At 40.3% G+C, this 25,129-nt stretch overlaps 3 protein-coding genes across 3 annotated transcripts in view; 2 read left to right on the top strand and 1 right to left on the bottom strand.

Moving 5' to 3' along the window:
- Positions 1-8: 8 nt before the first annotated feature.
- LOC117139779 lies at positions 9-952 on the bottom strand. The gene is made up of 2 exons (XM_033302390.1): positions 875-952; positions 9-818 (listed from the first exon to the last, which is right to left on the bottom strand). Exon 2 carries the CDS (start codon positions 816-818, stop codon positions 135-137), a length of 684 nt encoding a protein of 227 aa, XP_033158281.1. The 5' UTR covers positions 875-952; the 3' UTR covers positions 9-134.
- A 1,512-nt stretch (positions 953-2,464) lies between these two features.
- On the top strand, positions 2,465-20,292 carry LOC117139033. Its single transcript, XM_033301134.1, has 5 exons — positions 2,465-2,812; positions 12,837-18,186; positions 18,253-18,381; positions 18,568-19,226; positions 19,292-20,292. Exons 2-5 carry the CDS (start codon positions 12,846-12,848, stop codon positions 19,505-19,507), a joined length of 6,345 nt encoding a protein of 2,114 aa, XP_033157025.1. The 5' UTR covers positions 2,465-2,812; positions 12,837-12,845; the 3' UTR covers positions 19,508-20,292.
- A 614-nt stretch (positions 20,293-20,906) lies between these two features.
- Positions 20,907-25,129, top strand: part of LOC117139186 (nuclear hormone receptor FTZ-F1) — a 40,927-nt gene continuing 36,704 nt past the window's right edge. The window contains exons 1-2 of the mRNA XM_033301353.1: positions 20,907-22,114; positions 23,340-24,621. Of these exons, the coding sequence (XP_033157244.1) occupies positions 23,460-24,621 (1,162 nt within the window). The 5' untranslated portion in view covers positions 20,907-22,114; positions 23,340-23,459. The remainder of the gene's footprint in view (positions 22,115-23,339; positions 24,622-25,129) is intronic.

Here is a 25,129-nt window from a genome sequence, read left to right as displayed (position 1 = left end):
CCAAACGGTCATCTTTCAGTGGCTCCTGCCAAACTAACATCTGTGTCTTTCTTTATTACAGCATACAAAAATATCTAATTAAATGAAACTTAGAAACTAGCATCAACATATCTTGTCACAACTTAAAAAATCGACTAACCACCTGTGGTTCCCATCAAGTAAATATCCATGGACGGCTTGTCCAGGACGGTCGGACGCCTCTTTGGAATCGGCTGAATGTGGGGCAGTCGAGTGCCATTCACGGCGTTCAAACTAAGATTCGAATTGGGGTCGTAGTCATCGCTATCCGAAGTAGTCTGGGCAAAGCTCACCCTCTGCGACGGTTTCCCCATTACGTTTGCCCTCGCAAGCTGGCGTTTTTGGATCGCTGCAGCGCTGGTAGTGGGTACGTTGTCTGAATCGTGACTTAAGCTTCTCTGGGAGCACAGCGCGTCATCGGCAGTCACAATGCCCTCACTGTAAGAGGCACCGAACTCGGAACTTTGGCTAGAAGCCTGCAATTCCCGCAAAGAGGACGCAGACGAAGTGGACCTTTGGTGCGACGACGACTGACTGCCGCTTACGTCCGTAATGCTCGCGGCAGTCTCCCTGGCCATCTTGTGCCGTTTGGCATTGTCGTTCTTCTTCCGATATAGTCGCACCAGGTCCGTGTAGCACTTGCAGCAGATGAGGTTGCCCACCCGAATCTCGCTGTTCAGCAGACAGGCGAAGCGCACCAAATATTTGTTGTTCAGTTGACGGTACGGCTTCCGCAGCGTGTGGCTGCCGAGTGCGCAGAATCTCCGCTCAACGCGCGAGCCCTCGTCAATGGAGGCCATCTGGAATAGATCATGCACCTAGTTCTCCACAATTCGGGCTTAAAAACAATGCTTACACTGGCATTTTAACTTCCAAACGCAATAAAACGAAACATGAAGCCAATTGTCCCGCCACTTTAGAAACATAAAGTGTGACCACATCTGGATTGCTGAAATATACCAAAATTAGGTGTAAAATAAAATGCATTTAACTAAAAAACAAATTTAATTTTTTTAAATGTTATAAAATCTAAGAACATACTAACATGGCCAGAGTTTCTCACACTTAAAATGTGCCTTATTTTTATGCCCGTTAAGTAATTAATAAGAAGAATCTATTCGTTTAAAATTTATCATAATCTTCTTATTGGAGTGTACGAGGTTCATGAAATACATATGTTAGTTAGTTGGAAAATTGATTCTAGTTCTTTTGTTAGTTTTATCAGTTAAAATGAGTTTAAAACCACATTTTTTAAAACCTTCAAACCACATTCAAATCGAACTGTAAATATACCAAATATACTAAAACTACCGAAAACTGCAGAATCAGCTGCTCGCCGAACAGCACTCAGCGTGCTGTTGGACGCGAAATGTTAGCCCATTAAACCCAGGTTATTTTTTGTCATTCATTGTTCATACGTTCGTCTCGTCTGATTTTCTTTTTATAAAAACACAATTAAAATTTCAAACGAATACACATAATGTTTATAAATATAATGTAGTGCAACACGTATATGTATAATATAGCTTAATACCAAGTGCAATCCCCCGAAATATAACTTCAAATGGCAATCTAATTTACGTAAAGAGAAGAGACAAAAAAAGAAACGGCGCGTGTGAAATTTTTTCAAGCAAAGCAAAGGAGAGAAGTTGGAGCAACATAAAAAAAGAGGAGAGAAAAAATACAGCAACAACACACAAAGTAGGCCAACAACAACAGCAAGAAAAAAGCAAGCAAGCGGCAACAACAACAGCAAGAACAATAACAACGTCGAGCGAAAGAAGCAAAAACCTTGTAATTGTGTCAATAAATGTTTTAAATAATATTTCCTTTGGGAAAGGCACCGTGTCTGTGTGCGCGCTTCGTGGTGTGAGTGTGCGAGACAAGTGAAATTTTCTTTGTTTCCCTGCGGGGGAGGAAAATACAAAAAAAAAAGAGTCAAGAAATAAAGTTGCCTTGAAACAACAAAAAACGCTGCCCCAAAAAAAGTGTATGCATGTGTGAGTGTCTGACTCGTTGTCTGCTGGTGTTGGTGAGTGTCTGGCCGTGTGTGAGTGTGTGTGGCAATGAACGTTGAGCAACAATAATTTTATTTATTTGGAATTTTGCTGCGCTGTTTGCTTGCTTTTATCTTTATAAATACACGCACACCTACAGCGCGATAAATGAATTATGAAAATAAAAGTCCCAAGTGCTCTTTTAGCAATGAAAATGTTTAGCCAAAAAACGAAAAGCAACAAAAACAGCGGCTTTAAGGCTGCTGGACAGGTTTCCCACGGCTAAAAAAATGTAAAATACGAAAAGGAGCAACACGACGGCGACGTAGAAGAAGAAGAAGCAGCAGCAATGCGTGAAACGCGAAAGCAAAGTGAAATTCAAGACAACAACAACAACAAACACGAAAGCATAGCGGCTAACAGAAACCGTTATTCAACAATTTCTTGAATAAAACAACAACGACAACAACAACAACATCGTAAAGCATACAAGTGAAAGAAGGCACAAAATACTGGTTTACACGAAATAAAAAAAGATAAAGCAGAAGAAAGAAAGCAAAGAGAGAAAAAGTTGCTGCACGAGAAATTTTGTTCGTGTATCGTCTCCCCATTTCTATCTCTGCATATATGAGAGTGTGTGGTGTGTGTGTGTGTTAGTGAAGTAAAGTGAAAAGCAATGCTGCAAGGAATTACAACAACCACAGCCAGTTTACAATAAAAATATAACAGTAAACGGTACTTAGGACCACAACAAAGAGAGGAAACAAAGAAACGAAATATTTGGACACAATCTCAAGGTAAGTGAAGCAAAGCTGCATATTTCGATGATTTTCTTAAAAGTGCGTGCTTTAATTAAAGTGTGGTCATAAGCATCGAATAAAAGCGTTAACATGCGAGGCAGACAGAAAAGAAAAGGGAGGGAAGGCATGTTGTCTCGCTTCTTTTTTTTTTGGAGCATGCGAAATGTCTACAGGTGGCTTATTTACAGTTACTTTCTTGATAACAGCTGCTCGGCCTTCTCGTCTTTCTTTCGTCCATTCTTCTTTCGCAAAGCTCTTCTTTAAAGCTTCTCACGCTCGTCGAAGAATTTCGGCGTTTCATGTCTAATCGCCATCTAATTAACGGTAAAAGGTGATGCTCAATGAACACGGTTATTCCTTTTCATTTTCATTCACCCGAAGATAAATCACAAGTTTTTTTTCTTGCGTTAACATGGTTTTTATTAAACTGCAGAACACTGGCCTTTAATGGAATAACAAAACGAAAATGAATGTTGATTAAAATATGGAAAATTCAAGAAAGTCTCAAAGGACAGCTAAGATATTAAATGTATACGTGGTTACATATATAATATTGCTCTTGATGAACCGTCCATTTTTAAACGTTGAAATATTTTTAGAGATTCATAACTAAAAGTTAATTGCTATTCGAATTATGTTCATGACTAACTGCTTGTCATGGATGCACGATATATACATGCGCTTTATCATTGAGATGTTTAATGACCTTAACATTCTACTGAGTTATATTTTAGCAACTCGGTTGCATCGTGCATTCCCAATGCCTATGTTTGCATAGCTTGATCAAATAGTTGGAATAGCCCGAGTTTCGTGGACTTACTGACCGCTCCAAGTCACGTTTCTCAGTTCGAGTTTGTTATCAGCCTGTAAACCGATACGATGGTCAATACATACATACATATGTGTTTTATTTATACATATTCCCTCTCGGGGAAATATGTAGTAGAACTGATTCACTAATTACCCAAAGCAAACAGAACACAAAGTGGACAACTTTGAAAGCTATGCACACATGAACATAAAATAAGCTGTCGAATTACTTAAAGCTAAGCTGGCTCAAATTGTGTAATTAAAATTTAATACATTTGTTTAGACTTATACTAACTGAAACCCGAAGTTGAATTTTACGGGGGTTTTCTCCGAAAATTGCGAGCAAATCATGCATAATTAACTAATATGCTAGTTGGGGAATTAAACAGATGATGAGAGAGAGACAACCTCTACCAGATTTTGATAGTTTAAATTACAATATAAAGCATAATAATTATATTTTTTATTTTTTGTACCAAGTTGAATTGATACGTATTAGTTTCATTTGGGTCTCAAATTATAAATACAAAATAATAATGCTAACGTTCGTTATTTTAACTGAAAGGCTATTATTGCTTTTTTTTCGGCTTTAAATAGATTAGATTTCAGTTTTGTTTATCATGCTCTGGTGTTGTGTTTAGGTGTTTCCTCATTTTGGGCTAATCTGTGAAACGAAATGGGTCGAAACCGTTTACCTCCGCTGATAAGAGCCAAAGAACAATAAAAATGCTTACAATGTTTGGCCGATCAGTATTCGATTGGTGATAAAAATGTTTCGAATGGAAATGGGAGGCCGAGAATAGAGCGATTTGAACTGATTGCGTTGTTGTACAGCTGTGCGCGATTCGTTGGGGTTTGTAATTAGTTGTAGTCAATCTGAACCCGCCCCCCAATCTGCCCCCACCCCCTTTTAGATCACCCAAACCCCCTATAACTTAGCTATCTACGCCTATTGTACGCTTAAACGGTTTCTGTTTTATGTGCTGTTCTTTTTCCCTCGCCGCTGTTGCTGCTTTTTTTGCTAAAAGCAAAAAGCGTTTAACCGGTTTGTTTCGAAACAAACAGAGAAAACCGAAAACAGAACAAGCCAAGATTATAGTATGTGTGTGTGTGCAAGTTGGCTCTGATGAATAACGTTAAGTTTGAAGAAATATCTGCTGGCTTTTTTTTGTATCTCGTGTGGAAGTTAACCGGATCGGATCGGATGGGAAATGTAGTTATGAGCGGATGGCATGAACGGGAAAAGTGTTGACGCTTCTTTGCTGATTTTAAATTATAGAAATTACATACTTAAACGAGTATGGCATTGTACATATGTACATATGGTTTAAACATTTAATTTGCTGCTAATTTAAATAAGCAAAATCCACTTCTTAAGTACTGAAAGCAGGCCAATAAAAGTCAACTATCTTGGCCGCTGGCGACCTTATCTTTGAGATAGGCTATCAAGCAATTTCATTATTGTGCGAAATTAAATAGCTATAATTTAAAAAGCTATCACATTTCTGCCAACTCGACTTTCCGGCTTATATTACAATTATTTCCAAATCAATTGGGCTATAAATAGAAGCAAAGTGAGTTAGTTTGGTGTGCTCAAAAATGCCAGGCAGCTGAAACGTGTTTTGAATATAAATCAACATCAGTCGCCAGAGCCTTTGTCAATAAAATTTCACCGAGACCCTGAATGTTTTATGGTGTACCTTCATCCATCCGCTTAACGAAATTTACTGAGATAAGAACTTTTTCGCCTTTAAACTCCCATCAATTTGAACTTTGCTCGAAAACTTTGTGGGGGCTACGTAGAAGTGCTCATAAATTCAAGTTGAAACCCCTTCTATTTGCTGCTTCATTTCACCTATCACATGGCTGCACCACCTCCCCCTCAAAAATGTTTTTCCACACAGTTCCCTTCGCTTTTTTGTGTACTTTTTTTCCTGTGTTCAAGCAACTATAAATTTACTTTGTCTGCCCTTTTTGCCAGCTTTTGTTTACTTGGTTTATTTTTAGTGAGCGTGTACATACATATAACACACACATATATCTAACAACTTACCAACCAAATTGCTGACTGGACAAAATTGGAAAACAAATACGAAAAATCACTAAAACTTCGCCACATTTCGCTGTCGTATTCACTTTTCAGCCAGGAAAATTTGCGTTTGCAATCTATGCAATATCATTTCACAAACAATTGTGTGACTAAACGGGAAAATATTTTATACTCCGCCTTTTTTCGCCATCCAAATTGGCCACGTTTTCTTTGTTGGCTCAAATTGCTTGTCAAACTTGTTGTTCTCATTTCATTTGGGATTACATTGCGTTCTGAACAATTTGACACCTGTTGAAGTGTGAAGCGAATTTCAAAGTTACAAAACTCGGTTTACAAAGTTGAATGAATGAAATATGAAAACAAACACAAGTATTGGGGTAGATGAACCTTTCGGTAAAATATTTATATCGCGAATAAATTTGATCATTTTACCAAGGGTATGCAAGGTTAATTAATAATATAATTTCATAATTAATATGATTAAAATAATTGCTAAGAGAATGAATTTAAATATTATTGTAAATAGTGGGATGAATTAAAATAGACTTACAATTACTGGGCTTAGGTAACTTTAACTTAATTATTCAGATTGGTCAATAATTACCCACTTAAATGTATAAATTATATAGAACTACATATACATGGTAATTCCTCAAACTAACTCCATTCATATGTCATCTTAGCAAAGACCGTTATCATATTATATTTCTTCGTCGTCTGTTGCTTTCCCATGCAATTTCATAATTTTCCTGATTAGTTTGTCAAGTAGAAAGCAGAACGGAACTGAAGTAACTCTAATGACAGTAATCAGAACGCATGCGAGTGGGCAATGCAATGCAAATGGAATTTGTGTCACTCGTTTAGCGTGATCTAATTTCATATAATGGCATTTGTTACCTTATAAATTGAATCGAATGGAAATGAGGAAATGGGAACGTTACGAGGTGTGAAATTTGGGTTATATTATAACGATTCACTGAATAAATATGTGCAATTTTATGCCAAGTTACTGGCAAAAGTGTGTGTAATTGGTGGGAATTTTAGTTGATAGTGTTTTCAATACTTTATAAAAACAGCAATTTGTTTTGAAATGAGATAAACAATTTAATGGCTACAATCCACATAAATGGAATTTTGTGCATACAAATCATTTTTAATGCAATATGCTTTGTTCATGAAAGATATATGCGAATTATAGCAGCGACCTTAGCATTGATGACTCAGAAATATATATTTTTGCATTTGTATGTTTTTTATTAGTCATAAATGTTCTTAAGTATGCATACTTATTTATAAAAACTCTTGTATATTTAAGACAATATTTGACTCATCAGTCGTTCTTTTGTTTAAATATCCTTTATTTATGTTCTCAAGCAATAAATAATAAATACTTTGGAAATACAAAAGAAAATATTAAAATTCTAGATGCTAGTTAAATACAAACTTTTTCAAAAATGTAGTTATATTTTACATTGTTTGTTATTCCACATTTTTGCTGTGAAGTCGGTGTGTAAATTTTTTAAATATGATGTAATTCCTTGATGTTTCCCACTTAACTTCTTTCTTTCCATCTTTTCGCCCAACTTTCCTTGCCAATTTTAACTTGTTACCAATTCCTTTGACTTTGTTTTTCTTCATTAAAGTTTTTTCCGTCTATTTGCTCTTCCTCTTCTTCATGTACGCATTTCACAACTCATAATTTCGGGCAATTAAATCATTGTATGACAAATTGACTTCAAAACGCAATGAAAAAGGGGCAGCAACAACAATAAAACAATTACAGAATCGATGAACAGGAAAAAAAATGCCAAGTACTACAACAAAAAAAAAAAAAACGAAACTTGCGGCAATGAAAAGGCAGCAACAACTGCAAATAAAATGCTAATAAATTGAAATGAAATTGACAACAACAACAAGGGAAGCACGACAACTGCTGTTTGTTGTTTTTGTCGCCACTCGTTTTGTTGTTGTTCGTTTGAGAAGGAGAGAGAGCGCGACAATGTAAAAAAACGTGTGCACATTAGGTGGAAGAGTGCAAGAGAGAGAGGTGGGGTGGGGGCGGTGCGAAAGAGAGGGCGGCAGTCGTTGACATTGTTGTTATCTTAAATTGTACCGCTTACTTGCTGATTTCTTGTTGTTGCTGTTTCTTTAGCTTCTGTTTATTTGATTTTGTCATCATCTTAATGCAAACAGCCAGTGTGCGACAGAGATAGCAGCGCGTCAACGGCGTCGCTCCGTCCTTGTCGCGCACCGCGTTTTATGTGTATTACAACATTTTTTGCGGCGGCGACATTAATTCTACAGATACAGATACAAACAAGCGCACTTCAAGATACAGATACAAGGCAACAAAAACAACACACACGAACAAAAGAGTAAACAGATACAAACACAACAGCGATTCACTCACTAATTTATCTGTGCGTTTTGTTGGCCCCCAAAGGCGTACAACAACAACAATAGCTGCCAGCATGGTGAGGAGAAAATATCTCAATGATCATGTGTTCGTTCTGCCAACATTATCATAATCATTTGGACGCTCATCTGCTCGAGTTTTGGCACCCGTCTTCATTCTCTTTCGGCTTACACAAAAGTATCTCAACGGTTCATCTTAATATGCAAATACAAATCAAACAAAATCCATTTCGCTATTCACGGTGATCACTCGGTGTTGAAAAACTTTCAGATACAGCTGTAAAATCTGTACGATTTTATTGGCTTACTGTTTTTGGTGTGCACTGTTTTGTTTATAAATGAATATTAACGATCTGGTTTGGGGTGTAATTTAAATTTAATTAAAAAGCATTGAAAATGAAGTTTGTGAATTCTTCGATAATTAAATTCCATATATTAATATACTTTGACTTAGTACTTATATTTCACTGTTTATAGAATTTCATTCGACTATATAGAAGTATAACCAAATATTATATTATTTTTAGTTTTAGATTCATAAGTTTGCTGTATACAATGTTAAATAAATAAGAGGATTAACAGGCACTATAATTAGTTATGTATTTAAAAAAAAGAAACAAATGCCTATTTAATTCTATGGGGAACTTTGGGTTCCCGTATATTCCCATGAAAATAAGGAACACTGAAAAATACTTGCGAAGTCCGATCATTATAATGCTAATTTTCGTATTATAAATTCATTAGGTTTGTGTAAATATAATACATGTAGATTAAAATATTTTGAAGTTTCCTTGAGATTTGTTTTAGAAAGATAGTTCCAAAGAAAGTTATACCCAATAAATTAAGCATTCGCTCATTTCGAATGAAAATCTTTATCGAAGTTTCTTTGGCTTTAATGAGCATTTACCTATACATCTATTCATCAACTGTCATGAATCACCAATCATTTGTTGGCTATTTTAATAACCAAATTAAAAGAAAGAAATTCTATAAAATTTTTATGGTAAAACCCAATTTCCGTACATTAATTTGTTAGTACACTGTATTGTTTTTTTTTTAATATAACATTTTATACACTTAAATTACACGGAAGACACAAAGCCAATTGTTTTCCTTGCATATGTACAATATCAAGTTAATTGAATTCTGGGAAGTCGTTATCGCGGCCGAAAAAAAGGGAAAAATGCATAGTATATATCTGATAACTCATTTTTTAAGTACATCCAAATATATTATACGCCGGAAATAAAGTTTTAAACCGACTTGCATTAGCATATGACAACATAAATGAAAATGGTAATCTTAACAGCATTTTGAACTGATTTTTGTAGCTGTGCCAGTCCAAATATACGCCCGGTACAAAGTTTCAATTAAGTTGGCGTGCAGAAGCAAATAAATTAAATACACACAGATGTATAATAAAGCCCAAAAAAAGAAGGAAGAAAGAAAGAGAGAGCAATTTGGGGGAGAACGTTAGCCCGTGGCCACAGTTTGTAGATTGTAGAGGTCAAGGCTATAATGCTTTCTCTATATATGCATGGATGTACATATGTATGTACGTTCGTGAGGGTCTGATACGAATAATACGAATAACCGACGGAAAAAGTGCAAATAAATTTGTGACGCATTTTTATTTTGTTATTGCAAATGATATAAATACACCGAGCGGCAAATGCACACAGTTGAACAAAAGGCACAGACAAACAAATGTACATATTTACATACACTTATGTATGTATGCCCCACTCAAGTGAAATGAAAAACGCGCTAAATGTGAACGAGAAAAAGAGAAGGCGACGTAAGAGCACAACGAACTTTTGCGAAATGTGAAATTATAAAACAAAGCGCTCGGCGTAGGCAACAACAATAACAACAACAACAACAACAATATAAAATAAAAACGAGCATTTAAACCACTACGAATGCAGCGAAACCAATACGCATACCAATTCAATTGCCATACCAATGGCAACTGGCAACTCAACAAATGCCAAATTAAAGTGCTTAAAAAAGCGCCAAAAAGCAAAGCAGGCCGCAATGTTTGCCATTGTGTTGACTTGTTTTTGCCACTGTCTCTTTCCAACAGCACAACTTCGCATTGTTGTTGTTGTTGTTGTTGTTGTTTGTTTTAAGCCAAGGCCAAGCCGATGAATTTTTCACTGCCCTCTTCTCTATTTCTTGTTTTAAGTTTTTATCTATTCATTTTCAACACACAAAAAAATTAACATTTTGAATTGCAAATGGGCACTCAAAACAAAGGCTAAAAGAAAATAATCAGCAGAGAGAGAAAAGATAAGGGAATTGCAAATAAAATGTTTGCCCAAAACACGAAGGGGAAAGCTTAAAAGTTGATTGGTAGAGATTGCGGCTTTTCAATGGGCAAACCAAGTTCATTCACATGAGGAAATCGAAAGGAACAAATAAATGAATTAACATGGTACATATTAAGGGAATTTAATAAATGCTTGTAATAAATAGGTAGTTTTATGTATCTGTTAGCAGTTTTTAAATATTACGAGCATAAAAGTTCAAAAGAAATGTATTATTCGTATTTGCAACAAGAAAGATAGTTTATCTCTAAGATACACAAGTAAGAACATGAAATCAGTGTTTAAATTCTTTTACTTTCGGCTTCAATAATCGCAGTGTTAGAAAACAGTTAAAAATAAGATGATGTTTCTTAAAGATATTGCAATAAGGCTCTTTCCTTACTTTATGCCAGTTTGGCATGCTTTTTATTCATGAATCTTATTGGCTTGGTAGCCTCTTTCTTCTGCTTGACCCCAATTCGTTTGGCTTTCTAGACCTTGAGTTTGTGAAGGCGGTCGAGGTAGTTTAAAGTGTGCTTGTTCCCCCTATTTCCTTTCATTGTTAGTATTGTTTATATTAGTTTACTACTAATATTGTTGCACATTCGAATAAAATGTATTAATTCTTTGATAATCATTTCCTTTTTTGTGCTAACAAATCAATAAAATCTATGAGCTAGCAGCCCAAAAAAAAAGTAAAAATTGCTCTGAACCATTTCGAAATCGTTTAAAACCTGCCATTCGTTTATTTATAGCTGTAGTTTATGCTGCTTTAAACAAATTAACAACTTGAATAGACACAGATGTACACAAATATATATATAGGTATTCACAATCTACGTATAGAAAATGACAATTAACAATGTCGAACACGCCCACAATACACAAACTAAAATGAATTTCGTTAAATAACTTTTGACGTGCCCCGTCAGCTATTTGTGCGCAAATCGAAAGAGATTTCTTCTCTTCTGTCTCTTTTAACAATTTGTTTCGTTTTATTTTATTATTTGTTTTTGTTTATATTAGATGTGCGGCCTTTCGCCTTGTTGTGTATTCGCTGATTCGCGCTAATGTTTTTATCTCTGTCATAATTTTGTACAAATGCCTGTTCTGGCCATTATCGCTCTATTTGTTTATACACTTGTTAATCAGTCCACACGTGACTATAGTGTTAGTTTTGGGGTCGGTCAGTCCGTTAGTAATGCCCAAGAAATGATAACACAAAGTGTGATTAGAAAGTGAAGTGTTGAGTGCATCGATGTATTATATTCACCAAAATGGAAACCAGCAAATGAATCTCGGGTTGCAGATGCACTATATCCACCATATAGCTAGCATATGGTTCAGATTCGAAATTTCGTGCTGAACCCGAGCTAAAAACTACATATAGTTATCTGACCTTCTTTTATAACTCGCAGTAATTTTTAACTTTTAGTTATGATAGGGCAACTTTAAATCTTAAATACTTGAGTTGCCAAGTCTAATGAATATCTAAATTCCTATTTATCTAATGGATTGGAAGAGATTAATTAATGTTTATTCTTTTTAGAATTCTACTTTTTTGAAAGAATTTTAAAGCTGCAAAGCATTTTTATGCCTGAACATTTTTGACTTAATCCAAATTTGTGTCCAATTTCTCTTAGTTTCGCCATAAGTGAATCATTTTGGGGCATTTTGTGCTGTGTTTCGGTTCATTGGAAAGTCAGTTTATTTTCGTGCACGTTCTTTAGAAAGTCGTTGAACTGTTTGCGTTTCCCTCGCACCCACTCTCCTCTCCCCGTCTCTTTCTCCCACGAATTATATTGTAAAAGGCAACGAGAATTTTTAGGTTTATTTGTTTATAGCAATTTCATCATCTTGCTGTGGAATCTTGTGCATATTAGAATGAGTGTTTTGTTGACTTCAAGTTTTATAGCCACGATAAATACTTTAGAAAATGATGAGCAAAAACCAAGAGAATATTAAACTTTGACTTTGACAATTGTTTATAAATCTTCTTTTGACCAAGTCAAATGCTTAAATTCAATGACATCTTAACGATATAAGAAAGAAATGAAAAATTTAACCAAAACTTTTAAACATAGATTCAGATATTATAATGGTTTCATAATCGCGTATCTCTTTATCCACTTAAACCAATTAACACATTATGATTGTTTAGTTGAATACTTTACTTGTTAAGTTTTTTTAAAATATAACACAGAACTTTTAATAATAATAATACAAATTAAATAAGGTGTCTCTTAGTTTGTTAAGCATGTTGCGCCTAAATTAACATAAATATTAAATACTTTTAATATTTGAAATTGCATATTGGGTTATTATTTGTTAATTATCTTGTTAATAGTATTTAATTATAAGGGATCTAAATATGGTAATTTATGTATGCATTTATGTATTTTCCAATTATTAATAGCTTTATATAATTGTTTTTCAGACCACCACCATGGAACCCAACAGACATCACGAATATCAGACACATCATCAGCCGCATCCGTCGATGCAGCACCATCCAACGCATCCGCATCACCAGCAACCGCATCACCAGCAGCCGATCCACCAGCACCACCCGCCGCCACCACCACCTCAGCAGCAGCAGCATCAGCCGCCGCAGCAGATCCACCAGCAGCAGCAGCATCCGCATCACTACCAGCAACTGCATCACCATCCCACGAGCTCCACGTCGGTGGGCAGCTCCTCCTCCGCCAGCTATGTCAATCACCATCCGCAACATCATCCCACGTCCTTGGCCGAGGATCAGCGCTCCCGCTCAGCAATTTATATGAGCAGAAGCACTCAGCCGGGCTTGCCACCACCTCCTCATCCGTCGGCCCAAGGATCGGGCGCCGCTGGGACGAGTGGCAGCGATCCTCACATGCAATATTACACCTCAAACCAGAATTTGGCGGTAAAGAAGATGTCCGATCCACATCCCATGTGGAGCTATAAAAGCCAAGCTGTTACGACTCCAGCTCCGGCGCCTGGATTGCGACAGCATGGAAATCCTGCCCTGTATCCAACGGGCAGCACTGCCTACTGGCCGCCACCGGATGAGCAGTTGCATCACCAGCAGCCGTCCCGGTATTCCTATGCGAAACCAGGAGGCCCAGTCACGGGCTCGAGACCCATTCAGGGACCCCTGCCAAACAGTCAGCGATACTACAGCGAGGACATTAAGTACTCCACTGTACCTGCCGCATCCAAGGTGCTTACCTACGCACCGCCAGCCAGCTCCTCGCAGCCACAGCCACCGCCACCCACCTCCAGCTCGTCCGCCAACTCGTCATCCGTCCGCCACTATGAACTCGAGCATGTGGTCAATCCAAGTAATCCGAGCAACGAGCACCAGCAACCCAGTCCGAATTATGGAAGAAAGTGTCCGCCTCACTACGAAACTCCGCCGGAGCAGAGAAGTGCCGGGGCCACGCCCAATTCAACGGGTACGCCCACATCCACGTCGCACCACCAGAGCCTGTATATTCCAATGCCGACATTCAGTACGGAAAAGTTCCAAACCACCGTGCATAATGCGATTGAGAAGTACATAAGGGAAACTCCGGGACCCAGTTTGGAGTATCCCAGAGGTGGAGTGGCACCAGCAGGGCGAACTGGTTACTACAATCAGCAGCCGGTGAAGAGCTCCAAAGCACCTCCACCTGTTCCCCAAACTGCCACTTCTAGTTACGTGAAAATGGAACCGGAGCATGCTCTTGCCGGAGGATTGCCGCAACCCACGAGATCATCGCTTTACCACAATCCCTATAATACGGAGAGCAGGGAGAGGGACTCCTCACCAGCTATGGCCACTGTGCCGGCGCCACACGGCTATCCAACTAAATATGGAAAGCTGATACAACAACAGCATGCGGCCAGCGGAGTGGGAACAGGTAGCTCGGCGCCCTATCAAAGTTACTACCATCAGGGAACACCTTCGCCAGCGGCAGGAGCGGTGGCTTCGCCCACGCCAGCACCAGGACCTCCGCTGGCCGAAGCCCCGGGAACGATCTTTGGTCCTGGAACGGGTTTGAATCCCGGCATTCCTCCGCATAGTAGCCAACCGGCTCCACCACCCGCAAACAGCCAGCAACCCGCCTCATCCTCATCGTCTAGCAATGCCAACTTCTCCACCCTGCAGGTATATCCCCACGGACCAGATATCTGCTACCAGCCAGGAAGTCAGTCCCAGGCGCAGAACCAAACGCAGAACCATCCCAATCCTGCCAAAAAGTCACCAGCTGTAACGAAACCCAATTATCGTGCTTTAATCAACGATATGTTGAAAAGAAATACAGCCAGCGAACAAGAACTGAATCTGCAGATCATCAAGAAAACTCTAAATATGGAGCCGGCTTCCAGGAATCATCCAGCTCCAAGTAGAGTCATCCAACAGAGTGCTGCTCCCGCTGCAATATCAGTTCCATCAGCACCACCGCCGCCGCCGCCAGCGATTCATTCGCCATTGGATTTGTCCATGCGCACCGTGAAGCAGACGGCGGATTCCACGGAGTACAAGTACCAGAAACCCAGCACGGACTACAAGCTACCGCAAGGGGGCTTGGGTGGAGGCCTGGGATTGCCAAGATTCGATATAACACCAAACTTCTCGGCAGCCACTAGGGGCGGAGCACCCACGAGTCCGGCGCCCACACCTGTGATACGTCAGGCTCTGGCGATTCCGGCAGCTCCTGTTCCACCCACGGTTCCAGTTCCTCCGCCAGTGGCTGCACCCGCCTTGGTGATCAAAACGCTGCAACAGATGCGTCCCAGTGTGGTGGAAACCAATCCGTTTGCCAAGCGACAGCAGCAGTTACCACCAGAGACGAGCATTGTACAGGTGACCAAGCCGACAGTGGAACTGATGCCCACACCTTCGCCAAGCCCACACAACAGTAGTAATCCCAACTATTTGGGTAAGAAAAGGCACCTGCAGGAGTACAATCAAGCCGCTGCGAAGCAGGCAAGATTGGACGCCGAATCGTCAGGATCTCTAGTCTCCGGAGCACCCGTAATTGCTGCTCCCACATCAGTGGTTGTAGTAGCACCAGTGCCCGTAATTGCTGTGAATGAACAGGCGCTGGCCGCCAAGCGGGAAAGGGAGATGCAATCCATGAGTGCAGAATCCTCCACTTCCGCCCATCTAGTTCCCAAGATGGAACCACGCATTCGAACTAAAGCCGAGCTCAAGGGTTTCACATTTACGCCGCCTGTGCTCGTAACTTCCACAACCAATGCTTCTAGTACAATTTCACCACCCAGGACGCCACCCAACCAGGTTACCAATCACATTCAGATTAAGCTCGAGCCAGCGCCTCCGAAGGCGACCGATTTGGGTTTGGATGATGAACAGGTCAGTTTGGGTAACCTAATGGACTGGGGCAGCACATGTAATAACCTCGTTGAGCAACTTATGAGCAAGGTTGTGGTGCCACCGGCATTGCCAGCCAGCACCGGCATCAAACTGGAGCTCAGTGAAGATGATCTGCCAGTGGCTCGCATTTTAAAGAGACAACCTTTGGCAGCACCATCTCTTGCTGGCGGAGATGCCGAATCGGCAACTACTCAATTAACCACAACTACCAACGGAATCTCTTCGTCCTTGGGCAATGGCAGTGGCCAGAAGAAACTCAGCAAAGTGGAGAGGGAGAAGAAACGACAGCAGCAGGAACAGCGAATTGCCGCCCGCTTGGCGCCCAAACAGGGCCAAAGCAGTTCATCGGAGAGCGACACCACAGAGCTTCACAAGCGGAATACGGCGCGGCAAAAGAAACCACTACTGCGAAAGGGGCGAACGAGGCAAAGGTCTCCGGAAGCAGCTAGCATTCAGCAGAGCAGCGATGAGGAGCAGGAGAAAGTGAGCCAGCGACTTAGTCGCAATCGAACCTCCAGCGAGGAAAGCAAGACAAAAGCCACCTCCGCCAAAAAGGATGTTAAGAAGGAGGCGAAGACTCCAAGCAACAAGACCAACAATAGCGCCTCCCTAACCAAGATCAGAAAGAAGACAATCGATTCTTCCAGCTTGAACAAAGCCAAGGGTGATGAGAACCCCAAGCACGAGAGCCAGGAGAGCACCTCCTCGGAGAGTGACCAAGACGACAATGACAATGACGAGGAGGAGGACCAGGAGGAGGATGAGGAAGAGCCCGAAGAGGACGACGATGAGGAGCAGGACAAGAAGAAGGAGAAGCGAGTGGGCAGGCGACCGGGAAACACGCTCAAAAAACGCATTGCCCACAAGCTGAACACCATGACCCGCTCCAAACATCGCAAGGAGCTCGAACTTCAGTTGGCCAACAGTAAGGTTCTCCGAAATGACAAGATCATCAGGAACTCCACCACCAAAATTAAGAGAAAATATGTCCGCAAGGTGGTGGACAGCAAGAAAGAGATGATGGTCACGCGCTTGAGGAACAAACGTGGCTTGAACTCTGATTTGGGAGCGCTGAATGGTAGAAACTCCAAGCTGAAGGGCAGCAAGGTGGGAAATAGTCCCGGTAAACCCAAGACCTCGCCTCAGCAGCAACTGTACCTGGAGGAGTATCGCTATAAGTTGGCTTTAAAAATCCCACACAGCCTGATCTCGATTAATAAGCTAAACAAAGTGGCTTCCTCACTACCGGACTTGGAGCGCCGTGATCTCAGCCAGGAGCTGGCCTGTTTTAAGAGAAACAGACCGAAGACCAAAGCTGCCAGCAAGCAGGATTTTACGCCGAAGTCCATAATCGACGTTCTCCACTTGAGGGTAACCAATGGCAGTACGGCTGGCACTCAAAGGAAGATCTCAGTCTCTGCTCCAGCTTCCACCAACCTTCAGATCCATAGTGAAACCTCGCAAACTTCCGCTTCTACTTCGCTGTACGAGCAACCCCAGCAGGATAACCCAACGGAAAACCAGTCCCTGGATGATATGAGCAAGCGGCACTTTAGCATTTTCGACACCAAAGTGCTGCAGAGCAAAACCCGGACAGAAACCAAGTTGCAAAAGCACAGGGAGATCATACGTGAAATTTTTGTCGGCCCGGAACGTCCAGCTTCTGCTCCGCCAGAATGTGTCCAGGAGGCAGATGGAGGAGATGCCATTAGCTACCAGAAGTACGAGGAGTTCCTGCAGCAAATGAACAGCATTGCCAGCGCGAATGATAGCAAGTTGGCCAGGAGATCTCTCATGGAAGACAAGTCTGTCACGGCTCCCCAGTGTCCGCACAAGAGGAAGTATCGTTGTAGGAAAGGCAGCTCGGGATTTGACTATATACGAAAGAAGAAGAGACCAGCTCCGACCCAGACTCAGAACCACACCCAAAATCAGAGTCAGAGCCAAGTCTCCAATCAGATAACCCAACATCTTTTGGAACACAATCAGAGTGCGGCGGATGAGCGATTGGAGGATACGGATAGCACCATTGCAGGCAGTTCCCATTTGCCTCCAAAGGTGAAAACGGAGATGGATGTCTGTCGTGAGATCCAGAAGTGGGTGCTCAACAAGGGCGTGGGCCAGAGCACCATGCACAAGGCTGCTCGCCAGGGCCTGATCGATGTGGTGGCTTACTGCTTGGATCGTATGAATATGAATCCTGACCAGAAGGATAACGCCGGCTACACTCCCCTCCACGAGGCGTGCACCCAGGGATGGCTGGAGATTGCCAGGATTCTGCTCCAATACGGCGCGAATCATTCGGAGGCGGCCCAATCTGGAATTAGGCCATTGCACGGAGCCATCGAAAACGATCACGAGGAGGTGGTGCGACTGTTGCTCTCCTATGGAGCCGATCCGTTGCTGGCAACGTACTCAGGTTGGTGTTGGATATTTTACTTTGCATTTCGAGGGGATTGTAACAATTTTAATCTTTGGTTTTTAGGTCAAACCCCGCTAATGTTAGCTTCAAGCAAGTTGATGCGAGGCATTCTGCGCGCTCATCTCAGCGATGCACAAAGTGCCGCCGCTGACATCAAGCCAATGCGATTCAATGGGCCCTGGGAGATATTTGGTGAGTGGAAGAACGAAATGTAATGAATTCTGACAAGCATATTTCTTGAATTAAGGAAACTTGCGTTGTTCAAAGTAATTACCCTGCAAGGAATCATATAGTTCATTGCCATTTCATACAATAAGGGATATCACAACAATATGAATGATTAAGAATTTGACTAAACCACGCATTAATCTCTTCCAGATGCTAAGGAGTATGGTTATGATATATTCAGTAATGTACCGAATACAGCTTGTGATATGAGCAGAGCTCTACGTAGAGAAAGGAAGGAGGCCAAGCAGCAGAGGATGAGCAACAGTGACAGGACCAGCAACTTGAATGGTCTGTTACCGGAAAAAAAGGAGGAGCAGAAGCCCGAGGATTTCGACCAGGACCGGGTGACAACAACGATCAAGCAGAACGGGGAGACGAGTGCAACAAAGACTGGAGCGGCGCCTACGACGACGGCAACAACGATGGTTAAATTGGAACCAGGAACCGACGAGGATAGCAATAACAATAAGAACAACGAGGAGCTGAATGCTAATGTGGAAAATAATTTAGTAACAAGCGTTGTGAATGTCAAGAATGAAGTGAAGAAGGAAGTGGATGCTGAAGCAGAAGCGGAAACGGAATCGAAAGCGAAAGCAAATACGAATAGTAGCACTAGGCTAGACGAGGATCAGACGGACATCGAGACAATGGATAGTGAATTGAATGGTGATATTTTTGAATTTGAAGAGGCCGATGTGCCCTTGCCACCACTGTACTTGCTCAAAGACGAGGGCAGTGATAAATGGGTACTACTCAATGATTTGTGCAATTTACTTAAAGTTAAATCGAAGGATACGTTGCTCAACAAGGTATGTGGCATTTAGATGCGATATTTAAAACTCTGAACTTATGATTAATCTTGTTATTTTTCCAGCTCTGTCCGAACAACAGCAATGCCTTGGCCAGCAGTCAGAAGCACCTGCTCCGGGAGTTCAAGATAGATGATTTCCTGGAGAAAGCCACCTGCCTGCAGCTGTTGTGCGCCGGTGAAAAGCTGAACATGTTCAGCTCGTCGAAGGTTGTGCTCATCAAATACAACGACAGTGTACGGAACTTGTTGGGCGTGAAGACCATTTTAATGAAATTTTAACCGAGATATCTTTAGCGATTGGACGGGGCAAGATCCAGAAAGATATAAATTAGATAATGATGAACGGATGAGCATAGTACTAACTGAACATAGAGTGTAAAGTGCAAACAAATATGGAAAAACTATTAGTACGAATATAATTATAGATTTATATACTATACATATGTATATTTTAGCTAGTAGCTAGTTTTTACTCACACGTCTTTGTCTTTGGAAGATAAAGGCTTTTATAAACGAAATTAAATTAGAGCTAATGCAAAGTGATACAAAGGTGCTATACACACTCAAAACGAAGAAAAAGGAAATGAATGGAAATTTTAGAGCGAGAATATTGAGAAAATCTGGAATCTTTAGGGATTGGCTGCAATTATGCAATAAAAGTAGAACAAAACAATGCGAGGCAGTTAGGAAACGAGGAAACGAACGGAAAATGTATGCCAGCCAATCAGCTAATAAATTGATATATACTTACAGATATATCTAGGGATAAAGTGTAATCTATGGTTTTTAAAAAAGCAAAACAAACTAGCTAAAGTATAAACTAAATAATAATTATTGTAATAATATTAAAGAAGCAACAAAGGCGTATTTATGTATTATGTATTTTTAAATGAAATTATTAACATAATATATAAAGTATATGTATACACAATATGATCCAACTACAATGTAAATCAATTTTCAGATAGGTTTGTAATTTTCTATGTAATGTACGTGTATAAGTTTTGTGCAACTATAAAAGGAAACCACAAAAAACTGAGAAATTAAAAAAAAACTAATAACGAAAAACAAAAATAAATGCAAAGTGAAATTTTGACAATTTAAAAGTGCGGTTTCACTTCAAAATTTTAACAATCTCCTAGCATTTGAAAACAAATATCGATGCAAGCTTTTATTAAATGATTCTTCGAAATTAATGACTAAAAGGTAAGATCTTAGATAAGTACTTAATATACGTAAAGTGACTCATTCTTTTAAAAATGTATAATTATTTCTTGTGGATATTTGAATTCGTTTTCTGTTTTTAAATTCGCAATTCTTTAAGCAAAATATTCTCAATATATCAATATACCTATTTATTAAATATTTCATTGAGAAACCGCCAAAGTTTTAAATCTAAGACCTATCGATAACTTTGCGATAGGTTCCGGCAGATGTCGCTCGAAAAAGCTCGCCAGTGGTGCGCTAAACGCGGGTGTGCGTGCATGTGAGTGCTTTCAGCTGAAAGCTTTCCGGTTTTCATATGATTGCCGTCCTTGTTCTTCAAACGATTTTTTAAAGGCCAAGAATGCTGCCTCTCTGTCCTTGGCCCCGCTCTTCGCTCCGGAGATCCAACACTATCCCGACCGCGCATGTGTGTGTGCGTGTGTGCGCGAGGGCTTTCGGTCTTCTTCTACCTACGCCAACAAACTTTTACTGTGTGTTGTGTTCCCGTTCGAGTTCGACCTAATTTCGCTCGAGACCTAATTTTTGCGTGCGGAATAGTTTTTCCCGAAAAAGTGAAGCCAGCGAATAAACAATAGCTGAAAGCGAGCGATAGCCAGGAAAGTGAGAGTGAAAGTAAACAAAAGCGGAAAGAAGAACAACTCTGGCGTTAATTATGTGTGTGTACATACGTATATATTTAATATTTCCGATGCGTCCATAACGGGAGTGTGTTCTGGTTTCCACCCGTCGCCCGCGCCCCAGTCATCGCCATTCTGTTCGCCAAACCCTAATTTCGGTGTGCAATTTTGTATAAAAATGACCACAAAGTGGGAAGATAGCGTTGTGTCATAGAATTGGAGCAGAGGCAAAAACAAGGCAAAATTAGCAAAAGCCAAGCGGAAAAACAACAACACAGAATGCCCAGTGGAACCCCAGTACATATGTGTATATATGTGCGGTGCGAGCGTGTCAGTGTGTGCGTAGCAGGAATTGCAATTTATAGTTGTTGTTTCTGAGAGCTTTCGCTTGTTGCGCGCGTGCGACGATTGTGCAAGAAGTTCTTGGTGTGCGTTCGAAATCGGGAAGAGGAAATCGCCGAGAATAGAGGAAGAGTAAATGGCAATAAATGCAAAATAAATAAAAGAAATAAGTAAAAAAAAAAAAAAATAAATTGCCAAATGCGTTTGGCGTCGCGTGTGTGTGCGTGTTCTGAAATATGCTGAAAGAGCTTTCGGAGAGCGAGAGCCAGAGAGAACGAGACGTAGAGCGATGCGATCGGGAGAAATAGCAACAACAACAGCAACAGCGACTACGATCGGCGAAATGAATCACACACAAGCTTTGTTTTGCGAATTATAAATTCGCGTTCCGTTCTCCACACATGCGAATTCCCACACTGAGAGCGGGACAGAGACAGCGAGAGAGAGGGAGAGCAGCTACGGCTACAAAAACAGAAACAACAAGAAGACCAAGACATAATAATAGAACTTTTGCTTTCGCTTCCAACTGGTTTTTGTATACATAAAAAGCGAGAGGGGAAGTGACGGAGACAGAGAGAGACGGACAGCTTCCAGCGCTTCTTTTTCTTCCGCGATCTTCGTCTTGGAATTCATGGAACCGGGCGCATGCGCAACACACAGAACTACAAAAGGAAAACCAACGACGTCAGCTGCATGAAAGGTAAATTCTCAATTCTCCCCGCTGCCTGACTTCCTCTCGCTCCCCTTCTACCCCCTATAAACCCTTTTGCCTTTTGTCTAGTTGGGTGAGCTTTATTTTACTTTATTTACCATCTTTAATGGGGAAGTGGAAGCACGGAAAGAAATAGAGTTTTGACACGATCTTGATTTAAAAGCCATTCTTATAAGATACTTTTTTAATAAAATCACATTTTTGTTGGTTTAATTGATTTTACTGGGCCCATTGATATTTTTTACAAAAATTAATTTGACTGAAAAATATTTTGTAAAATGCTAAAGTTTTTTATGCGTTTTTTCTTTTTTACATTTTGTATTGCAATAAGATATTTTTCTTTTAAAATATTAAATAAGAATTTAATGTCATTTGCTCAATTTTTTTTCCGTGGATTACACGAGGGTTGGTGAGATTCAACCACGAAAAGTAAAGAGCTTGAAGTCGAGTGAAGTTAATTAAAGTATCGTTAAAAAGGGTAACACAGGGCTTAAAAAATGGGGGAATCTTTCCAGTTGTCTGTTTCGCGAACTGGAAAATTACTGTAAATGGTGGCATAAACAATTTAGCGTGTTAATTTTTAAATGGATTTTAGTTACTCGAAAAAAATAATTTAGTTTAAGGAGGTTTAATGCATTAACTTTAATGCAAACTCTTTTTTATTAATTTTTATTATTCTGTCAAACACTTGCATTTAAAAAAAACAATTTTTTACTTTTTAAATTAACGATTCGACGTCTATTTTGAAATGTTATTCTTAGAGATGGTTTTATTGGTGAAATTCCATTGATATTGATAAAAATTGTTTCGGCACTCCTAAGATCTACAGAGGCTACATATTTTAGGCTCTAAACAATTAATTTAAATGTCTTAAACAATAATTACAAAGTAGAATAATAACAAAAATGAAAACATACCATAACAAATTGGGTGGATATTGAAATGGTACAGAAAAAGCTTTGAAAGCTTTCTCTCCCCACAAAGAGTTGACCTTGGCCTGCTTCAGATACCATTAGGCCTTTCCTTGGCCCACATTCTCTGCGACCTGACCTTCAACCTGACCTTGCATTAACCTAGGTCTTTAAAATCCTTGTCCTACTTCCTGAAAATTAATATTTATTACTAGAACGGATTGATTTTTATCTTAGACGGCTTTAAAAACGCTCAGAATTATTTTTTGAATACTAATAATCTGCTTTATTACCATTTTCAGGTCTTTAAAGCAATTATAAACTTACAACTACTATCGTTACCTGCCATTAAGAATCAACAAAACAAATCCCACACATCACAACGAAACGTACAAAAAAAGTTAAATTATATTATTCATAAAATGGATACCTTCAATGTACCTATGCTGGCGGAAAGCAGCAACAACAACTATGCAACAGAAGCTACCAGCAATCATCACCACCTGCAACATCAGCATCAGCAGCAACATCCACATCAGCAGCAGCAGCAGCAACTCCTAATGCCCCATCATCACAAGGATCAAATGCTGGCAGCGGGCAGTTCGCCCATGCTGCCATTCTATTCACACTTGCAGTTGCAACAGAAGGATGCAACTGCAGCAATAGGACCTGCAGCAGCTGCAGCGGCAGCTGTTGAGGCGGCAACAACATCGGCAAATGCCGACAACTTCAGTTCATTGCAAACGATCGATGGCAGTCAACTGGATGGAGGCATCTCCTTGAGCGGCTTGTGCGATCGTTTCTTTGTGGCCAGTCCAAATCCCCACAGCAATAGCAATATGACTCTAATGGGCACTGCGACAGCAGCAACAACTACCACTACCAACAACAATAATAATAACAACAATAATAACACTAACAATAACAATAACAACGACGTGGAGGCTAAGACAGTGAGGCCATCGAACGGCAATTCGGTGATCATCGAATCTGTGACGATGCCATCGTTTGCCAATATTCTATTTCCCACCCATCGCAGCGCCAACGAGTGCATTGATCCCGCCCTGTTGCAAAAGAATCCCCAAAACAATGGCACCAACAACAACGAATATCATCAATTGAAACCACTTGAAGTCAATTCGTCGACTTCCGTTTCCACCAGCAACTTCCTGTCCTCCACAACGGCCCAATTGTTGGACTTTGAGGTGCAGGTGGGCAAGGATGATAGCCACATTAGCACCACTACGACCACAGGGCAAGGTTCTGGAACGGGATCGGCATCGGGATCAGGATCGAGTGCAAGTACAATGGGCACTGCAACGCCCACAACGACAACATCCATGAGCAACACTGCCAATCCGACGAGGAGCTCATTGCACAGTATTGAAGAGCTGGCCGCCAGTTCCTGTGCCCCGAGAGCAGCGTCTCCCAACAGCAACCACACTAGCAGTGCCAGCACCACTCCGCAGCAGCAGCAGCAGCATCATCACATGCAAAGCGGCAACCACAGTGGCTCCAATCTCAGCAGCGACGATGAGTCCATGTCCGAGGATGAGTTCGGTCTGGAAATCGACGATAACGGAGGTAAGTCCTCTTTTTTGTGTCAAATGATTTATTTATCTCCCCAAAGTCATCTTAATTCGAAAGGCGAATTGTTTGGCAAATATTCTGTTGTTGCTGCAAAAGTGAAAACGAAGCTGCAAGTGCAAAATAATACATAAAATAATAAGAAAAATACAAACTAATGACATACATAATTAACCAAAAACCGCGTTTATTATCAAAAAAATGCTCAAATAATCATAAATCAAAAGCAAGCAATAATGAAAGTTATGAACAAATTGATAAATTCATAAATAAATCAATATTTAATATGCAATCTACAAAATGATGAAACTTAATAAATATTATGTAATAATAATGATAAAACGAAGCAACAGTGTTACAAAGGCATTTAATTACCAAACATTTTTTTGTTGCTCAGCAAATGGGCGTATAAGCGACGCAACTTTGGAGCACTTGCTACCAATCGGGCCAATTAAAATGCGATTATATTCACACGCATTGCAACTGACATTTATTACATTTTACA

The sequence above is a fragment of the Drosophila mauritiana genome, chromosome 3L (assembly GCF_004382145.1).
Source record: "Drosophila mauritiana strain mau12 chromosome 3L, ASM438214v1, whole genome shotgun sequence".
NCBI classification, from domain to species: domain Eukaryota; kingdom Metazoa; phylum Arthropoda; class Insecta; order Diptera; family Drosophilidae; genus Drosophila; species Drosophila mauritiana.
Note: the sequence above shows the minus strand (reverse complement) of the source record. Positions and strands in the feature narration are given on the sequence as shown.